The sequence below is a fragment of the Aspergillus ibericus genome, assembly GCF_003184845.1.
Source record: "Aspergillus ibericus CBS 121593 unplaced genomic scaffold BO80scaffold_20, whole genome shotgun sequence".
Lineage (NCBI taxonomy): Eukaryota > Fungi > Ascomycota > Eurotiomycetes > Eurotiales > Aspergillaceae > Aspergillus > Aspergillus ibericus.
Genome location: NW_020292118.1, coordinates 36,475 through 54,477, shown reverse-complemented (window position 1 = coordinate 54,477; position 18,003 = coordinate 36,475). Strand labels below are relative to the sequence as shown.

The 18,003-nt window shown below is 50.4% G+C and overlaps 9 protein-coding genes and 1 non-coding gene across 10 annotated transcripts; 6 read left to right on the top strand and 4 right to left on the bottom strand.

The window, feature by feature from the left end:
• Positions 1-780: 780 nt before the first annotated feature.
• BO80DRAFT_475265 (PhzF family phenazine biosynthesis protein) lies at positions 781-1,711 on the bottom strand (the record flags this gene model as incomplete). The annotated part of the gene is made up of 1 exon (XM_025723204.1): positions 781-1,711. Exon 1 carries the CDS (start codon positions 1,687-1,689, stop codon positions 781-783), a length of 909 nt encoding a protein of 302 aa, XP_025575090.1. The 5' UTR covers positions 1,690-1,711.
• A 294-nt stretch (positions 1,712-2,005) lies between these two features.
• BO80DRAFT_356049 (yabJ protein) lies at positions 2,006-2,492 on the top strand (the record flags this gene model as incomplete). The annotated part of the gene is made up of 3 exons (XM_025715776.1): positions 2,006-2,164; positions 2,215-2,364; positions 2,415-2,492. 3 exons carry the CDS (start codon positions 2,006-2,008, stop codon positions 2,490-2,492), a joined length of 387 nt encoding a protein of 128 aa, XP_025575089.1.
• A 718-nt stretch (positions 2,493-3,210) lies between these two features.
• BO80DRAFT_475257 (fungal specific transcription factor domain-containing protein) lies at positions 3,211-5,036 on the top strand. Its single transcript, XM_025723203.1, has 4 exons — positions 3,211-3,350; positions 3,401-4,053; positions 4,101-4,879; positions 4,948-5,036. Exons 1-4 carry the CDS (start codon positions 3,284-3,286, stop codon positions 4,985-4,987), a joined length of 1,539 nt encoding a protein of 512 aa, XP_025575088.1. The 5' UTR covers positions 3,211-3,283; the 3' UTR covers positions 4,988-5,036.
• A 743-nt stretch (positions 5,037-5,779) lies between these two features.
• BO80DRAFT_382053 (Zn(II)2Cys6 transcription factor) lies at positions 5,780-7,702 on the top strand. The gene is made up of 2 exons (XM_025716872.1): positions 5,780-6,046; positions 6,110-7,702. Exons 1-2 carry the CDS (start codon positions 5,964-5,966, stop codon positions 7,653-7,655), a joined length of 1,629 nt encoding a protein of 542 aa, XP_025575087.1. The 5' UTR covers positions 5,780-5,963; the 3' UTR covers positions 7,656-7,702.
• A 98-nt stretch (positions 7,703-7,800) lies between these two features.
• Positions 7,801-8,736, bottom strand: BO80DRAFT_445077 (alpha/beta fold hydrolase; the record flags this gene model as incomplete). Its single annotated transcript, XM_025721473.1, has 2 exons — positions 7,801-8,530; positions 8,579-8,736. The coding sequence occupies 2 exons, from the start codon at positions 8,734-8,736 to the stop codon at positions 7,801-7,803; spliced, it is 888 nt and encodes a 295-aa protein (XP_025575086.1).
• Positions 8,737-9,045: 309 nt separating this feature from the next.
• On the bottom strand, positions 9,046-11,531 carry BO80DRAFT_382051 (M3 family metallopeptidase). Its single transcript, XM_025716871.1, has 5 exons — positions 10,225-11,531; positions 10,038-10,161; positions 9,687-9,987; positions 9,424-9,624; positions 9,046-9,333 (listed from the first exon to the last, which is right to left on the bottom strand). Exons 1-5 carry the CDS (start codon positions 11,518-11,520, stop codon positions 9,138-9,140), a joined length of 2,118 nt encoding a protein of 705 aa, XP_025575085.1. The 5' UTR covers positions 11,521-11,531; the 3' UTR covers positions 9,046-9,137.
• Positions 11,532-12,356: 825 nt separating this feature from the next.
• On the top strand, positions 12,357-13,748 carry BO80DRAFT_407061 (uncharacterized protein; the record flags this gene model as incomplete). Its single annotated transcript, XM_025717786.1, has 6 exons — positions 12,357-12,494; positions 12,550-12,592; positions 12,646-12,814; positions 12,867-13,003; positions 13,051-13,105; positions 13,151-13,748. 6 exons carry the CDS (start codon positions 12,357-12,359, stop codon positions 13,746-13,748), a joined length of 1,140 nt encoding a protein of 379 aa, XP_025575084.1.
• A 473-nt stretch (positions 13,749-14,221) lies between these two features.
• Positions 14,222-14,492, bottom strand: BO80DRAFT_445074 (uncharacterized protein; the record flags this gene model as incomplete). The annotated part of the gene is made up of 2 exons (XM_025721472.1): positions 14,222-14,389; positions 14,439-14,492. The coding sequence occupies 2 exons, from the start codon at positions 14,490-14,492 to the stop codon at positions 14,222-14,224; spliced, it is 222 nt and encodes a 73-aa protein (XP_025575083.1).
• A 1,385-nt stretch (positions 14,493-15,877) lies between these two features.
• On the top strand, positions 15,878-16,761 carry BO80DRAFT_464868 (Hsp20/alpha crystallin family protein). Its single transcript, XM_025722685.1, has one exon. It carries the CDS (start codon positions 15,977-15,979, stop codon positions 16,526-16,528), a length of 552 nt encoding a protein of 183 aa, XP_025575082.1. The 5' UTR covers positions 15,878-15,976; the 3' UTR covers positions 16,529-16,761.
• A 670-nt stretch (positions 16,762-17,431) lies between these two features.
• BO80DRAFT_t170 lies at positions 17,432-17,521 on the top strand. The gene has a single exon. It is a non-coding gene; the product is annotated as a tRNA-Asp (tRNA).
• Positions 17,522-18,003: the final 482 nt, after the last annotated feature.

Sequence of the window (18,003 nt, the reverse complement as noted above, 5' to 3'; positions counted from 1 at the left end):
GGCCCGGAACATTCTTCACCGAGCCTCTCATTGGTCGGAGATGGACAACATAAAGTTTGGATCAGACAAAATCTGAGATAAGTAGTAGACTTAACATGATCAACATTTTCTGAAGACTTTCTTATCGAGGTCTGCTTACGTTTTGGCATGATCACAGACAATGACATCTTCCCTCGTCGACAATGGTAACTACGTCCCTTCCTTGAACTCGCTTGGAAAAGACATAATGAGCAAATTAAAAGCACAATGTCCGGATAACTACATCATATTTACATGCGTTTGAAAATAGTCAGACCCTTGGCAAATTCTTCTATGTCTGTCTTTCACCCATATCTATACAGAACCCTGTCTTGGTGGACCGGGGATAAACCCCGACATAAATATATTAAAATCTGTTAGGTTAGTTTAGGCTTGCATTATATAGTTACCAATTTGTCTTCTTTACATCTGCATTCTTAACGCTTCTTCTTCACACCAACAATGCCTTAAGTCTTCCGCGTCTGGTCCTCGTGGAGAAACCATCGGGGCGATGACTGCTCGGGCCTCCCCTCAGACGATATACTCCGAGGATAGTGACCCAGTCATCGAGCTCAATTAATCTATTTCTTCAATTGCGTGGGGTCAGCTTGCCACGTACTAGTCGATCTCTTTAAGGCGGTTTGAGTAATTGAAAAGACCCGGTTGGGTTGCATCTTCGGCCATTTTAAGGGGAATTATTCGTCATGAACCTTATCCAACTAATAGGCAGAACGCACTCGAGCATATACATCCCAGCTCTTTCTAGACTGCAATTCTCCCTTCACCGACCGAGACAGAGGCACCTTGAAGCAGAACTTCGGATATCTTCTCTCCATCTTCGCTGCGAGAAACCCGGACATATATATCATTCCTTCGTCCCATCTCCACTCCCTGGATAATGTGATAGTGGAACGGTCCACTTCCCTGCTCCTTTGTTTCCCTCAATGCTAGAAAGCAGGCAAGTGCACTGGAAGCGCTGCCTGTCCCAGGATCCTCCCAGGTGACGAACATCCTGGTTCTGAGCTGTCGGCATCCCTGATCATCTTTTCCAAGGTCAACAAAGTATTTTGTCCCAATAAGACCAACGTTCCATCCTTCATCCAAGTTCTGCGGGTTGACACAATCCTTCAGCAATCCGCTGGAAATCCTTGCCAAAATCTCGACGTCACGGAGCTCTGCTAGCACGAACGAAAGTCCTTTGGCAAGGGACACAACGGGCGAGGCATCGGATATGGTCACGTTGGATGGGATGCGCGCCTGGTGCATATGATAATCTTGTGGGATAGAAGCGCTGACTAGACCGGTTGCCGAATCTTGCGACACGGGAATATGTCCGGCTTTGGTCACCAACGCTTTGAATATTCCAGACTCAGCTCCAGGGAAGTTCTGAAAGATGTAGGCTGCCGTTCCAATCGTGGGGTGGCCGGCAAACGGAATTTCACATTTGGGTGTGAAAGTATCGATTGCAAGAGTCTCTAGAGGGTCTTGGCAACCCTCCGAAGGTTCATGTAGAAATATTGTCTCGGAGAGATTGAACTCGACTGCAATCTTTTGCTTGGTTTCTTGTGATAGGGTGGACCGATAGCTTGCAGGCACTCGCACAATGGCCAGGGGATTTCCTAAAAAAGGTGTGGCTGTGAAGACATCCACCAGATCGTAATTGAGAAACATATTGACAGTTCAAGTAAGAAATTCCACAGTCTTAATTCATCAAAGCACCGTGCTTGGTCAGTTCTAGGTGTACTTTCGCTCTCTTTATAGGATTATCGGTGTCTTCCAGACCTGCTCGGGGATGATGTCCGAATGCTTGGCGCGGAGAAAGTGGTCCGAGTATGGTTGCATGGCGACGGTCGGCTGGCTCGGCAATCATTGTCCCAGTAAGCGTAACCCCCAATATGTAGTGGTCGATTGTCAAGGTCTATATATATGCAGGAATACTTGACCAAGTTGGTAAAGCAACCCATTACCGGATCATTGATTCTTCACGATGACCGAACAATGGGCCATTTTCACCAGTCAGGCGCCAGCCCCATTCCCTGTCTTCTCGCAAGCCATCGTTCGAAATGACACCGTTTATTGTTCGGGCATGGTTGGTCTAGACAACAAGACCGGCGCCCTAGTCAGTGGTGGAGTGGCAAGCCAGACGGTTCGTAGGGTCCCTTTGTTTCCCTATGTATCCTCGCTCATCTGCTTCAGGATCAACTTCTGCGTAACCTGGGAGCCATCCTGGAGGAGGCCAAGTCTGGGCTGCAACATGTGTTGAAGGTGAATGTTTACATTACCTCCATGGAGCACTTTTCGACCATGAATGAGGTCTATCAGAAATTCTTCTCGGCCCCCATGCCTGTATGTTCTGAACTCTTGGGCTTTTGTGGTTGCAATACTGATTATTGTAGGCCAGGACTTGCGTGGCTGTCAAAGAACTGCCCCTCGGCGCGCTGGTCGAAATGGAGTGTGTCGCTTTCACTCCTTAGATGATGCCTTGATTCTTCACTCCCCATGTATATACTTGCAGTGCATGTAACCCTGTTCCATCGGATCAATGGTTCCTCCACACACCGATGGAGTTTATATTCACGTGATTGTTACGTACCGTCCGAGTCTGACTCACTGGCCCCTTCCTAAACGATCTATATCCGACTCCATATAGAGGGCAAAGATGCCGAATACCCCCAAAGCATGTGCAGAGTGCAGAAAGCGCAAGTTAAAGGTGGGTACTACGCCGTCATCAGATCCATCTGATCCCTCGCCAGTGCGATCGCCTGCAGCCCACTTGCTCCAAATGCCGACGTTCTCGCAAAGCATGTAGTTACCACACAATAAGCCAATCACCATTGACCAGAAGGTAGAATAACCACCGTTTCAAAGGATCTACAGCGGTGATTCTGGCATTTTGCTGACTACTGCGCCAGATACTTGACCCAAATTGAGGATGAGCTTGCTCAAGCACGGGCTCTTCTAGAAGAGAGGGATCACCATAGCCACCAAAGTCCCAGTCGCCAAACCCTCGCGTGCAGCAATACTGACGCTCATCTTGGAAGTGGGCTTAACCCAGATTCACCAGGCTCCAGATCTCGCATAGGTCCTTTGGCAGGCCTTCGAGATGGCTTGCCACCCGACGACAGTGCCCAGAATGGGTTGTTTGCAACGAACACTCCCATACTGTCCTCAAATCCATAGCAACAGGAGGTGCGTTGTGCTCTGCTCCCGCCGGAGCTGATGACCCAGGTCTACTGGTTTCGAATGGGATGAACGCGGAGAGGCGATGCAACGCAGTACTAGTTCAAATCCGTCTCGTACTATGAATGGTGCTGGCAGAGGCGGTTACTTTGGTAACGCTTTGATCTTGACATGAGCCGTCCTTCCGGCTAATCTTCTCTAGGTATTGCATCCACACAGGCCTTTCTTCGCATAAGCGGCAGACAAGATGATAGCTACCCACTTCCAGTGAGTACGCAGGCATCAAACAATAAAAACCCCCAGATGCAACCTCCGCTTTTGGGTGATTACGTAGATGCTTATTTCGCGCGTTGTCATTCCGTCTATCCTGTGATACATGAGTCAACATTCCGGGCTCAATTGATGGAGGTTGTGGACCGACCATCAAAGGAAGTCTGGCATATGCTCCTCTACACGGTTGCAGCCTTGGGAGCATTCTCGGCATCTGCGGGACCAACCCAGGTTGATGTGGCTCTCTTTGACATGGCGAGAACTAATTTCTCACACGAGATGATGGAAATGGGAAACATGGCATTGGTTCAGGCACTGGCACTAATGTCAGTCTATCTACGAAAGAAATACAAGTTCAATTCTAGCTACAACTATCTCGGGCTTGCGAACCGCGTGGCAATGGGAATTGGTCTGTACAAGGACTTTTCCTCTTCATCAGGCGCTCCTTTCTCTCAGGAAATGCGTCGACGGGTCTGGTGGTGCTTGTACACTTTGAGTCTGGAAGACTCGATCGCATATTCACGACCACAGGACTTTCCCCAGAGTGCAATAGAAGTTGGATATCCGCTTAACATCCACGACCTGGTTCGTTATCCAAATCGATACGATGTGACCTTGGTAACCAAGTCTAGGACCTCAACCCCAACACGACCCCTTTCATCGCTGAAGCCAACCACACGACTCTATACTCTGGCCTGAAATTTGGAGCCGCATTCTATTTCACAATCAGCAAAATATACTCCCGCATCATTTCCAGCCCGTACCCACGATCCAGGGAACTAAGCTCATTTGATGACACATCCATCCGACATTGGGAATCGTCGCTGCCTTCATTCTTCAGCAGAAACGCCATCCAACCCTCAAAGTACTCTTTCACGCATGCTCTTCTTCACTGGCGATGCCTGAACTTCCGACTTCTGATGTACAGACCATTCGTGGTCTGGCGTTACATCATGCGCCCTCGCAACAATCCACCCCGAGATCCTGCTGATCCCATCAGCGTCAATACTGCAATCACCCGGTGTCTTGAAGTTGCTGAAGAGACCATCACAATGATTGCAGATTTCTGGGACTCTCGTGAGCAGGATGCCTTATCCGCCTGGTATGGACTCGATCTCATTCTTCCTGCAGTTTTGGTATCTCTTTTGTGTCTGCATTATGATTCCGCATCGGCGCAGGCAGCTGCATGGCAGCAGCAGGTCCGGAGAGCAATGGGTGTGATTGATTCAATGACTACTTTGAACAGTTCTGCTTGTCACTGTCTCGATATCATACACTCTCTTCTGAATGACTGCGGGCTACTGGAGAGTCATATGAATTCTCCAACCCAGCAGCTTACCGGCATGCGGGTAGAGAATCCGCTTTCTACGCAGATGCCAGATTTTGACGATATTTTCACCCATGATGTCTTGTGAGTGATCAGGCCTCGATACTGTAGTTACAAGCGATATGCTGCTGACTGATGCGGATTTCGAATAGTCCGGATTACCAATTCTGGGAGGAGATCAATGACGGATAGATGTGCATTGTTTGCATGGTAGAACGCAGGGCCGCATAGGACCAATGGTGTCTAAGGGGATAGAGAACAGCGATTGTGTGTGATTGAGAATACCCTTACTACATTTCATTGTAATCGGTCCGTCTATGTCTACAATGGCCCTCTTCACGACGGCTATATCGCTGCAACAGAGAGACTGCGAAACAAGGGATAAGGCATTCCACCGACTGCAAGGCTTCACTACTACTTTCAGTCCTCCAGCCCGCCATCAGGGCGGCGCGCAAGGAGGCATTCACCTGTCCTATCATCTGTTAGGCTTTAACCCATCTCGATCTCCATCTCTCCGCGATCTGTTATTAATGACATCTCCACTACTCTATGCAACTAAGGACGAAGGTTACATCAGCCCTATATTGCGGCTTCCAGAACATGATAGTCTACGATACCTTGATTTTATCCCTCTGTGCTTTATCTCGCGCAAGGCTATCCGAGCCATGGGAAATGTCCCGAATGGATACGAACAATGACACAAGCCGCACGCTACCAAGCAGGCCAAAAGAGATATCTTCTGGAACGATGTCCAGGTCTTGACAGATAACTCTGAATCTCAATCATCACGGAATAAATAATACAACCCGTAAGGCTGATCAGATCTGCCATCTGCATGCCCAATAACCGCTTACGTCAGCTCATCGGGGCGCGCGAAACCGAAGAGAGAGTAGGTCGTTCTATTATTATCTCTCGTTATGAAGCAGTTCGTCACTTTGTTGATAAGAGGGCTCTTCATCCTACGCTTCTATTTAAGCTTCCCTACTAGAATTATGTTGCTAATCACTGTTGCTCAGTGTTCATCTGCCGCCCTCTTCCCCCACTGATCAACCATTGTACCCTCCACACCGACATATCGACCGCCTTTAGTGCCGCGTGGCGCCCACGTCGCTCTTCATCTCCTTTCAGTCTGGGTCCGACGGCCATCGTTGCCCGGAAAAGTGGCACCATGACTTTCCTAGTCCCACTCGCCACAAAAAAGCGCCAGAGAGCCTTTGCCAAACGATCTCGCACCGGCTGTCGAACCTGTCGGTAGGTATCTCGTCCTCCCCTTCAATCCTCCACCAGTCGGTCGGACTTACGCGACCATCTTAGACATCGCCGGATCAAATGTGATGAGACCCCCGGGCAATGCAGGAATTGCACCTCCACGGGTCGTCACTGTGAAGGTTACGACACGGCCCGTAAGCAGTGGGCCCCAGACCCGGCCACTACCACCGCTAGTCGCGGTCCCGGGGCCCCCCGGCTGCCCCGGCTGGCCGCGGGGGTCCACTCCTCCTTGACCTCGGCCGAGCGCCAGGGCATCCATTATTTTCAGCATTGCACCATCCCAACTCTCGTCGGGTTCTATGATTCTGCCTTGTGGGAGAAGCTAAGTCTTCAAATCAGCCACGCTGAGCCGGCCGTCTGTCATGCTTCTATTGCCCTGAGTGCCGTCCATCGCGGGTTTCCGCTGGGAGGACCCCTCCAAAAAGAGTGGTATCACTTCGCGTTCGAGCAGCTGGAACGGTCGTTTCGCTTGCTTATGCGCCGTCGGGCTTCGCAGGATCCGCAATTTACTAATGTTGTGCTCTTGTGCTGTGTGATGTTTGTGGCGCTCGAGTTCATGGTGGGGGAGTATGAAAACGCCTTTCGGCATTTGCAGGGTGGTTTGCAGATTTTGAAACACGGGAAGAGACAAACCTATAGGGGTACAAGCCCGTTCGTTGAACAGTGTCTGGTGGACACGTTTGCATGTTTGGATATCCAGTGCGCGTATTTCGGCAGCGGAGACCGCGTGTTATGTGAAGGTCCTGAGGATTCGGGCTTCCATCACGACGTGGAGGATCCCCCATTATGGCGCTTCAAGTCAGTCCACGAGGCACGTCAGGCATTGGAGCCAAGCACCGGCGATGTCATTCAATTCTGTGGACTCCGAGTCACGGCAGGGTACAAGGAATCTCCCATGCCCCGGCAACTTGAAATTCTCACTCGCTTGGACCGGTACCTTGATGCTCTGACTGAGTTTCGTCACGAATACGCTGACCGACTCAGTCCAAAGGATATCAAGGGTGTGAAATTACTAGAGCTGGAAGCCTTAGGAGCGAGAGCATCGCTCCAAGTCATTCCGTACTTTAACTGCGATCCTGCCTTGGACCAGTATACGGATGACTTTGAACTCTTGCTCTCTCTGTCAGAGGCTGTGCTACGCGAGAATTGGGATATCCCACGAGTTAGTATGGATATTGGGGTGATTCCACCTCTGTACCTGGTGGCTAAGCGAAGCGAGGACTACGACCTGCGGTGGCGGGCAATTCAGCTGCTTCAGTCCTGTCCACACCAGGAAGGACCCTGGGATGCGGCTCTGCTTGCTCGGATTGCAATAGAGATAATCAGGATTGAAGCTGTGGTTGCTCTGGAGAGAAAAGGCTCGGTTGCAGCAGCTCAGTTCCGCCAGAAACCTCCTGCTTTTGGAGGCTTTGTGATGATGTCGGATGACCGTCGCCATTTCCGGGTGCCATTTCTGGTCGGAAAGGTCGAGAAGCACTGGTGTTTTGACCTGGATGATCAGCAGTCGGGGGTTAAATCTATGCCTGTGCCGGGGGAGAGTGCTGCTGGTTGGCACCGAGTGATCCCGAGCCATCTTCGGTTCGTGGAGTAGTCGAGGATCTCTATAGCATGTACGGCAGGCCTACAGCCGGTTTTAACATCTCCACCATATACAATATAGTTATAATAGATGATATTCCGAATATAATCATGTTACTCCGACCAATATAAGCATACAACATCTCCCGAGAAATCACCTACTCACTCAACCCCAACACCCAGGTCACCTCATCCCTTATGACCTCCGGCGTAACATACTGCAATCTATGCGTCCGATACATGCCCTCCGCATAAACAAACCGACTCTGTCTAGACAAGCCCAGATGCGCTCGCTGCCCATATTCATCCACCCGCCCCATATCCTGCAACCGCACAGCCAGACGCTGTCGAGCATCCTCCGTCCCGACATTATTCTCCACAGCATACATATAAAGCTTAGTAAAATCCACCGACTCAGTAGCAAAAATCACACTCAATCTCCCATCCCCCAGAACCGGACACCCCTCCGGCAATGCATCATTCACTATCTGAGTACTGGTCTCCATATACGATTCCTCGATCTCCGCTGTCGACATATTCCGCTTCTCGTCTTCCTTGATCGCTGCGTACTCCTCCTCCGAAACTACATGATTCTCATCCAACCCCACACTACCATAGTACGTACTCTCGCCCAGCAAATCAAACGTATCAGACGGTAACTTCGTCCTCGTCCTCGCTGAATCCACCAACACCATCCCCGCCATTTGATCCGGATACTGCCGGAGAAACTCCCGCACGAGCATCCCGCCATACGAATGCCCAACGAGGACATACGGTGGTTCGATTCCGGTGATGTCGAGTAATTGCGCCAATTCGCGAATGCGGTTCTCGGCTGTGTAATTTTGTGCTGGTGAGGGCTCGCTGAGCCCGTAGCCGGCCCGGTCGTAGCTGTATACTCGCGCTCGTTGGGCGATTAGGCGGCTGACGGCTACTCACTCGGTTAGGCCGCTGCAGAGTCCGGCTTCGATGATTATGGCTGGTTGGAGGTGGGTGTTGGTCATGGGGCGGGGAGGGCCAGCGGCGGTGAGGTAGAGGGAGTGGTTGCCCCGGGCGACTAGAGCGGCGTGGGTGCCGGAGTGCCAGGGGAAGGACATGGTGATGAGTAGATTAGGGTTTGTGGGCTTGCAATCATGATGCTGCGGGGAGGAGGGAGGGGGGGGGGTTACTTTTTCGACAGGTGAGGCGGGGCTGGGCTAATGACTAGTTCCAAGAGTCTCATGAAGGCTGACTCGGAGGTCCAGTTATATCCCCTAGTGCTTATCATCCTCTGTATTCCCGCCGGTTTTATCTAGGCATCCAGTGGCTTATCCTGTCCTGATACGCGTCAGCTAGTATGGCGTGGTCAGATCAGATCAGGGCTTAGTGTCAGGTGTTGCAGTAGACTCATTGTCTCACCGTGTAGTGGAGTTATCGACTAATATTAGTCATGAGCTATCTGATGAAGATATGGATATCAAGTTTGTTACTATACGCAAGCTCCAACTATCGTCAGTTTCTACCCCCGTGCCAATCCCTCAACCAGCGCATTCATGTTGGGAGCGCGTCCCAAGCAGTCCTCCAGCATTTGCAGAAGATCAGACTGACTTCCACCCTGCTCCAAGATCCCCCGACGATATCTCTCCCAGCTCTCCTTGTTGTATGGATCATTAGCAAAGACAGTAAGGAATAAGTCCTGTGCCATCGCCGTGCAACTGTGGTTGTTAGCACTATCCGTCGGGGTGTTCAATATGGTGCGAAGAAGAGAAGCGAAAAAAGAACGGGAAGGTAGAAGGAAGGCATACCATAAGTAGGCGTAGTAGCACACATCGTAACCAGCCGTCAGATGGGTAAAAGTTCCAAACGCAAATCCGTCCCTGCACTCGGTGATGTCCATACCCTCTGTTTCCTCAAGGATATCATACCAGAGCTTCTGAACATCAAGGTTAGCAATCTGCTCTTCGGTGCGTAGGCTGTGGATTTGCATGTCGAAGATAGATATAGACCTAGACCATAAGTTCCCCATTAACGATGTCTTCAAACAGCGACGCAGATCAGGAAGGCGTACAGTATACGTAGGTAGTAAAGTCCCTGATTAAAGTAGCGATGCTTCACCAGGCGGTCAACCAGCTCCTCTGGGATTTTCTTCGGCGGATCCGGCTCCCCAGGATGCTGCTTGCGCCACGCTGCCAGGTAGTCGTCATTCACAGTAGTGTAGTGACAACTGAGCCCTTTGAGCACATCTTTCATCCAACACCAATTCTCCAGCATGACGCTGGGCATCTCGCCAAAGTCAGGGGGTAGGTGGTACCCATGGAAACGGACATATCTGGTCTTAGCCAGCAGGTCGTGGATGCCATGACCCATCTCTGTATCCCATTCAGTCAGTCAGAGGTTTCCCTAGTATGAGATTGCTTACCGTGAAATAAGGTCACCACTTGATGCTGCTTGAGCAAGGCACAACTCGCTGGCGTTGGCGTCGGGAATGAACACATGAGAATTGTGGCAGGGTGCTGTCGGGTCCCATCCGGACGTAGATAGCCCTGTCAATCCAATAAGCTAACCACACTTCTCATAACCCTGAATAAGTGCTATGGTATACTAACGCATTGGATATTCACGCTCTGGTTGCCGCGATATTTGTTCTCCCGCCACAAGAGATCGAAATAGAGATATCCGATGAAACCTCCGTCTTTCCCATCCCACACGGAAAATACCCGAACAGTGTCATGCCAGATGACATTGTCAGGCAAGCTCTCAGTCGGTATAGGGTCAAACCGCAAATGGAGGAGTGAGGCGAAGATGCCTAACATTCCGGTCGCAGTTTGCTCCAGCGGAAAGAATTCGGAGATCTTTGCGTGATCAACGTCAAACTCCTGTTCCATCAACCGTTCATAGTACCGCTTATCCCAGGGATAGAACTTTTGGAATTTCTGCTCTCCAGTCTCACCATTCTCCCCAAGTCCGTTCAGACGCCGACGTTGTAAAACCTCAATTTCCTCTTTACCCCGCGGACAAAGAGTCTTCCGAATCTGGCCAAGGAACCCCTCCAACCACTCCGTAGTCTTCACCATTCTCCTCTCAATTCGAAAATCCGCATGAGTGGGATACTTCATCCGATGCGCCTGTGCAGCTCGTCTCTTAACAATCTCTTCAAACAGCGGCTTATTCTCTGCCAGTTTCATATTATCCGCCAGGAACATCCTCTTGCGCGTCTCCGGACGACGCGCATAGGTCAAAACAGCCAGCGTCCCTCCATTCGCGAATGGTACGAACTTCTTACTTTCTCCATTCTCTAGCTGCAGTCCATCCTCCGGTCCATCCCTCCATTTTTCCAATTCCTCAACTGGCAAACCATCCAGTTCCTCTAACGTGAACCACACGCCCCCGTTCTCCCGAGCGATGTTCTGCTGGAATTTCATTTCCAGATCCTTAATCGCCATGTTCTCTCGCGAATATGCGTCCAGCTCTGAGGCATCCAGCACTCCATGTCCGGCATGCTTGTACTCCAGTAACTCCCGTTCCAAGAGATGCTTCGATTCCGGGTCCAACATTTCAATCTCTGGCTTGTCTCGTGCTGCCCGGAGGAGCTTGAAGAAAGCCCCGTCTGCAGTCCAGGATGCTTCCGCTTCGACATACAGTTTCCGAGCCTTGTTGAACGCCTCTTGCGTAGCGAACGAAGGAGACCCGTACTGGAGCATGTAAATCATGCCCAGCTCGCCCTGGACGGCGTTCTCGACCTCGGCTAGGGGCCGCATGACGGTGTCAAAGGTAGCGGTGGAGGGGGTGATGGTGTCAAGGATCTTCTGTCGGACGCCATTGCGCTGAGCGATGATGCGTTGGATGGCGGGGACAATCTCGTCCGTGGTAGGGACGATAGGAAGGGGGTGCGGGAGGGACATGGTTGATCTTGTTGGGGGATATGGACTACTGGGGTGCGTTGACGGCGTTTTTATCCCTGGGCGTGACCCCTCATCCTGAGGGCGCAAGGTTCCTAAAAATTGCCTATGTCGTCAGTAACAGGGGTTGAAATTAGGATACTACAAAATGTTCAAGTCACGAGGACCAGATGGCATCATTGGTCTCAAATTCAGATGCCTTTACTACACCATTGTCCAATGCGAGTGAAGCGACCACGGGATGGCGCATGTAGGGTGCAGTTAGTGCTTACTCCCTCCGGTCATTCCCCTGTGCACGACCCTTGGGTGGGCAAGGATAAGGACTTCGAGCGGGGTAATGGAAGGTTTAGCCTGCTGGTGCCTGGACGGGAGGCACGACCTGGCATATCATTGGAGGTAGCAATTGCTTATCAGCTAACTAGTCGTGCACATGCAGCATCATATTGGATCCGACAACCCGGACCATTGATGATAATCAGTCGCACAATTTTCTAGAGATGCAGTCTAGTGCTAGATCCTTTGGTTCATTCCGTGATTTGGCTCCCCACTCTAGCCTCACCAATCTACAGGAATCAATTACGGGGATAGCGTCGATTTCTTCCCAGGGCACCCCATATTCTGCGTTGCTGTGTCGCAGGATGGCAAATGCAGGGCGATGCTCATTGTTCCCCGATCCTTCTCTCACTGCTATCCCTTTTTTGAGCTGTGTGGCAAGGTTCTCGGCCATGTCGTGGCTTTATGATATGCCATAATCTCCCGGACGCAGCTACCTCACCTTCTAGTTCTTGGTTTTCGCCCAGCGCACGTAAGCCTCCGCGTGCAGCGCCATCTGATTAAACATGGGCTACAATCTCACTGCAGAAATGTTTAGCGAGTGGGCGATCGGACTTGTTGTCGTGGCAGTTCGTCTGTATGCCCGCTTTTCGGTGGATCGAGGGATTCTCCGCTGGGACGACGTGTGCCTTGTGCTTGGGACAGTAGGTGACAAGACGGATGCCTTAAGTGTCAGGGACGACTAACGCAGAAAGTTAGATATTCTGGACACTGCTGGTGGTGTTCTTGTATCTATGTACCGGTAAGGTTTCTTCCTCGGTCGCATTCAATCGGGCTGGTTCTCACAGCAATTAGCTGTCTACGGAAGCAATATCGGTCTCAATGAAACAACGGCAGCCGAGGTGCCAGATGATGAGGTGCCAGCTTTGAGAAAGGGCTCAATTTATGCGCTTGCGTGGCTTGCATATATCCTCATGGTGTGGTGTTTCAAGGGAGTGCTGGTGTTCCTCTACAACCGACTCACGTACGTCCGCATCACCCTGTCCCTCACCCCAGATAAAGCTGACGGTAACCAGTGTGGGGCTTTGGCAGAATCGGATCGCTTTAGCAGTGGCTGCTTTGACCGTTTGCACCTTTACCACCTCGCTCCTTTTCGATCTTCTGAATTGTCGGCCAATCCAGAAAAATTGGCAGGTCAAGCCATATGCCGGAAGTGAACTCAGACTCCCTCCACCGTGTTTCCCATGCTAATGGTGTCAGATAACTGCACGGTTCGGCCCTTGAATTACATCGTGATGGAAGTCTTGAGCATCCTGTAAGTTCTGCGCCTTCCGGAAAGTCTCCCCAGCTCATCCATCAGAACCGATCTCTGTATCATGTGCGTTCCGATTCCGTTGATCATCATCGCCAAAATTCCGACCTCGCAAAAGTGGGTTCTTTCCGGTCTATTTTCCTCCGGCATTTTCGTCATGGTCGCTGCAGCCCTCCGTGCGTCCTACTCCGTGAAAGACATCAAGACTCTCGCCACTGCCCTCGGTTGGGCCTCGCGGCAAGCTTTCGTCTCGGCCATTATCGTTTCAGCACCCGGCATCAAACCCCTCCTCTCCCGCTTCGCCTGGTTCGCATCCTATAGCTCTTCCCGCGGGTACGACAAGAAGGATCAGACGCGGACCACCTTCTTCAACTCCAAGAGCGGCGGCCGAGACAATACCGTCACTAGCACCTGTGAGCCTCAGTCGTATGAGCTCTCGTCTTTGGGCTGGAAAAGGAACAAATGGAATTCATCGGGCGAGAGTCAGGAGCACATTATCGACTTTTTCCCACCATCTCAACAAGGCCATGGCTCCGACCTTGGAGGAAACACAGGCATTATGATCACGACGGATGTCACCCTGGCGCACGAAGAGATTGCTCCGGACGATCTGCATGTGTCAACCACGCCGCCATTTCACCATTGAACCTTTCATATCGACGAGCATATAGCTTGATTACTCTCATTACAGGGACTTTGCCTTTCAACCCTTTTGTTTTGTCTTTAACGAAAAGTTTCTGTATATCTAGATATTCTGTTATGACTATGCTACTTAATGCCTAATACAGTAGGAGAACTAATCTCTCCTCTGCTGAGAATTCATGGTACTCGATCTCGTCAAGTACATCTTGAAACGAGCATACATCTACAGCTCTTTCAGACAGGACCACTATGCTACTAGATCTCGACTCGATCAAGTGAACTCTCACTTGCTTTGTCATATATTCCATTCCAAATTCCCCATCATAACAAACACAGACAAATTACCCCATAAAATCACGCTCCCATATCATTCTCGCTTTGAATCAATGCCAATTCAACAAACACCAACGCAAACCCACAACGTCAGGTCAATCCCCTCTCACCTCCATCCTCAGACGACACTTTTCACTTCTATGCTCATCTCTTCCCTGTGTTCGCCTGCTGGCCACTCTGCTGCGAGCCCGACGATGAGCCCTGCGAGGATGAGGATCCGACATTCGACGCCGCGTTATTTGCATTTCGATCCGCAGCTGACTGAGCCCGTGCGGCGAATCCGCCAGAGGACATATCCTTTCCTGCTTGGGCCTGGAATCTGTTAAATATGGGATCTGTGCTTTTAGTGAGATGTGCTCACCTGGGTAGATTGGATGCGGGAAGCATCTGATTTGCTCATTTGGTGAGTCGGCATGCTGATGATAGTTGAGTAGTGATCTGTGGGGTTTTTTTCAGGGTTCAATTGACGGGTTTTAATTGATCCGGGGTTCTTTGTTGATTGGGGAATAGTGAAATGAAAAGAGGAGGTTGATCTAATTTTGTATTTCAGACGTTTGTATCACTGACGTGCATCTGATTTCATCGTTGCATAGATCTTTGCTTCGGCGGGTATTGCGCCCCGGTGGTTATTTCCGTCTAGTTGCTGGATTGGGTGGGGCGATTCCCACGCAGTGAGTTCTGGTTCTGACCAGATAATCTTACATATGTGTCTTGGGTTATAGTTCGTGTAACCATTATGCTGGACAAATCTGAGAGAGGATTGATTGAGAATACCACATCAAAACATTCATGAAAGTATTCTCACCCGAAAATCTCAGGGTAATGGATAGTAACAGCCCGGTGTTAAACTTTAGAGCTGATTCTTATACACGTCTCAGATCAACCTCATGTACGGAGTAAGCCTTGAAAGAAAATATTGGGGATTATGTAGAAGAATTTATCCTGCTTCTTGAGAATGAAACCCACTCCCACAAATCTTCAACTGTCAAAATCTGACTTCTGTGCCCGTGCCGCTATACACTGGCGCTGCGGGGTTGAGCCATGCTACCTGGGCCCCTGTGCTAATCTTGGTTGTAGCTATTTGTATGATTATACAATTGCTATAACCCGATGATCATACGTACACCCTTGGAGTAGAGACGCCCATCACCTTCAGAACAGACGGTCTAAGCCAGGTGGTACACGCATCATTACAGTGTACCTATCATGTGAGGCTTGTTGGTGACCGCCGGCGGCGATGTCAAGTCGCCAGCGAGAGTTCCAGTACTCCATGAAGACCCCGAGACAGAACATTCCAGGTCTGTGATACAGTCACTTACTGCATGAGACATCAATTGCTCAATCATGACGAAAGCGACCGAAAGCGACCGGCGAAAGGGATAGCTATACACGATGGAATGGTCTGGAACTGGTGATATGGCATGACAATTTCACCCGCACCCTTGAATCCGCCACCCGTATGACAGCTTCCGACAATGCCTACCAATTCTCTCAGATATTGGTCTGCAGCTGCGGCCGAATCCTGCTATACGAAGGCTGTGGCACCTGGGGGTGGCAAATCGCGTGTCACGTGACTCTGATCGAACCCGCGAGAAGCGTCGAGGGATGCCTGGGGCCTTCGGGTAGCGTCTCGGCCTCGGGGTCTCCCGCGAACCCTATTCCTGGCAGCTTCCAGCGCCCTCCAGCAGTTACACCAGAGTGCCGGCATCTCCCATCGCAGCTTCCCCTATGGTGTTCAAAAGGTATAAAGAGACCCTCGAGGTCCTGTCCAGTCGATCTTTATCAATACAGCAATCAAGCTTCTACAACACTCTCAAACACACTCTCAGCAAACCAACCGCGCTTCCACCATAAGCTTCTAGCGCCTGAAATCCTTCCCAACCAACCACCACCACCAAAATGTCTCTCTTCAGAACCTTCCCCGCTGCCGGTGAATTCGCCCCTCTCTTCCGCCTGCTGGACGACTATGATCTCCACCGTTCCAGCCAAGGCACTCCCGCTTCGGCGCGCGCCTTTGCGCCTCGCTTCGACGTCCGCGAGACCTCCGATGGCTACCACCTTGACGGCGAACTTCCCGGCATCAACCAGAATGATGTCGACATTGAGTTCTCCGACCCTCAGACTCTGGTGATTAGGGGTCGCATCGAGCGCGAATACCACTCCGACAACGACGAGGCCCAGAAGGACCCCAACACCACCGCGGAGAACACCACCCCGGGTGAAAGCAGCGCCGTCATTCAGCCCAGCGACAAGCAGGTCTCCAAGCACAAGTCCAAGGCCAAGTACCACTACTGGCACAGCGAGCGCTCCGTCGGCGAATTCCACCGCACCTTCTCCTTCCCTAGCCGCGTCAGCCAGGACGATGTCAAGGCTTCCTTGAAGAATGGTGTCTTGTCTATCTTCGTCCCGAAGGCGGCTGCTCCTGTTGCCAAGAAGATTACCATTGAGTAAATGGACCGATGCTGCGATTATGACTGATGATGGATATGGGAGTTGCTGCTAGCGAATTGCTTTGATCTTTCCTTGCTTGCTTTGCTTTGCTTTCCTTTGCTTTTGAACAAGAATGCCTGGGGATGGTTGTCTAATGGAGGTGCGCTCACAGTTGCTTGCTGGCTTGTCGCTCCTTTTACCATTGTAATCTATTAATACTCGCTAATTAATTCAACGTGATCGCTCTATACTCGGTTTATCAACTTCGTAGAGAATGAAGTGAATAAGCTAGCCCGGACTATGATCTGCTATCCACACATAGTACAAATGTAACTCTACAAATATTATTCTTCGGACTTAGATCTGCCTTGTAGCCTTTATATCCTTTTTCAATACGTAGGACAGAATAGATAATCGTCTTGATCTTTGTTTATGTCGCAAAGTTCAGGGTTCACCCGATATCGTCATTACTGTCCACGGCGCGGATTATTTCTATCCTCTATTCTGCTGACACCTCGCCGGTGGGTTTCTAGCTTTGTGTACGGGGGCCCACGGGGTATAAGGTGTCCAACCTCTGGGAAATCAATGCGGTAAAGTGGAAAGGGAAAAAAAAAAAAAAAAAAAAAAAAAAAGGCCAATTCAATATCAAGGCCGCAAACTCAAGGACCACAATAATATATATCCACATAGGGGTATCCGAAGCAAAACCCAAGCAAGATGTACATTGCCCAAAAGGCAAAATATACGCGAGATAACCAAGCGTAAACAAGTAAAGCCTCAACGAAAGGCCATATTAGTTCAATTAGCCTCCATATTAATTATTTTGGGAAGACTTTCTCATTTAGTAGCTTCAGGAGATTCCGTAAATTGTGAAACGGGCTTTGTATTTATGTAACCAAATAATGCCTAGATCAATATCTCCAATCCTCGATGGTCTAACGGTCATGATTTCCGCTTGTCAATCCCACTCGGGAACAAGCGCGGGAGACCTGGGTTCGACTCCCAGTCGGGGAGGTTTCTTTTTGTTTTTCGCCAGTGTAGATGTCCCACTTTTTTCCGCCGTTCGGGTCATCCCGGTCGCATGCAACTGCCTTCTCACCTGTTGTCATGGCCTGTTCTCTCTTCGTTCTGCTTTCTGATATGCTTCATGTACAATACTCCTCTTTGTTTATTAGTCCACAACAGACTTATCAAGCATGAGCATATTTGGTCCGGTTATCTCCCCCAAAGCAGCAAAAGAACCCTTGCACACATCCGCCCCGGCTGCCCGGTTATACCCGAAGCTACCCACTGCTTGCAGCCCAGCCAGGGTATCCCTTCACAGCATGTTCTACCGAACACGACTCTTGTTCGGACCCAACAACAAGGACTGATGGATCAGGCCATAAGCTGCGGCAGCCGCGATTGCAGCAACCTATCATCGCGCGTTAGTAGAAATCCACCGAATGTAACAGACTCAACTCACCCAAGGAATGCCACGATGGAACAAATGGGAT

Coding starts and splice junctions, on each gene's coding strand:
- BO80DRAFT_475257 (XM_025723203.1), top strand. CDS start 3,284: ATGCAACGCAGTACTAGTTCAAATCCGTCTCGTACTATGAATGGTGCT. Junction 3,351..3,400: donor TGGCAGAGGCGGTTACTTTG/GTAACGCTTTGA, acceptor AATCTTCTCTAG/GTATTGCATCCACACAGGCC. Junction 4,054..4,100: donor CGCTTAACATCCACGACCTG/GTTCGTTATCCA, acceptor AACCAAGTCTAG/GACCTCAACCCCAACACGAC.
- BO80DRAFT_382053 (XM_025716872.1), top strand. CDS start 5,964: ATGACTTTCCTAGTCCCACTCGCCACAAAAAAGCGCCAGAGAGCCTTT. Junction 6,047..6,109: donor ACCGGCTGTCGAACCTGTCG/GTAGGTATCTCG, acceptor CGACCATCTTAG/ACATCGCCGGATCAAATGTG.
- BO80DRAFT_382051 (XM_025716871.1), bottom strand. CDS start 11,520: ATGTCCCTCCCGCACCCCCTTCCTATCGTCCCTACCACGGACGAGATT. Junction 9,625..9,686: donor CTTTACTACCTACGTATACT/GTACGCCTTCCT, acceptor CTTATGGTCTAG/GTCTATATCTATCTTCGACA. Junction 9,334..9,423: donor TGCTACTACGCCTACTTATG/GTATGCCTTCCT, acceptor TAACAACCACAG/TTGCACGGCGATGGCACAGG.
- BO80DRAFT_464868 (XM_025722685.1), top strand. CDS start 15,977: ATGTCTCTCTTCAGAACCTTCCCCGCTGCCGGTGAATTCGCCCCTCTC.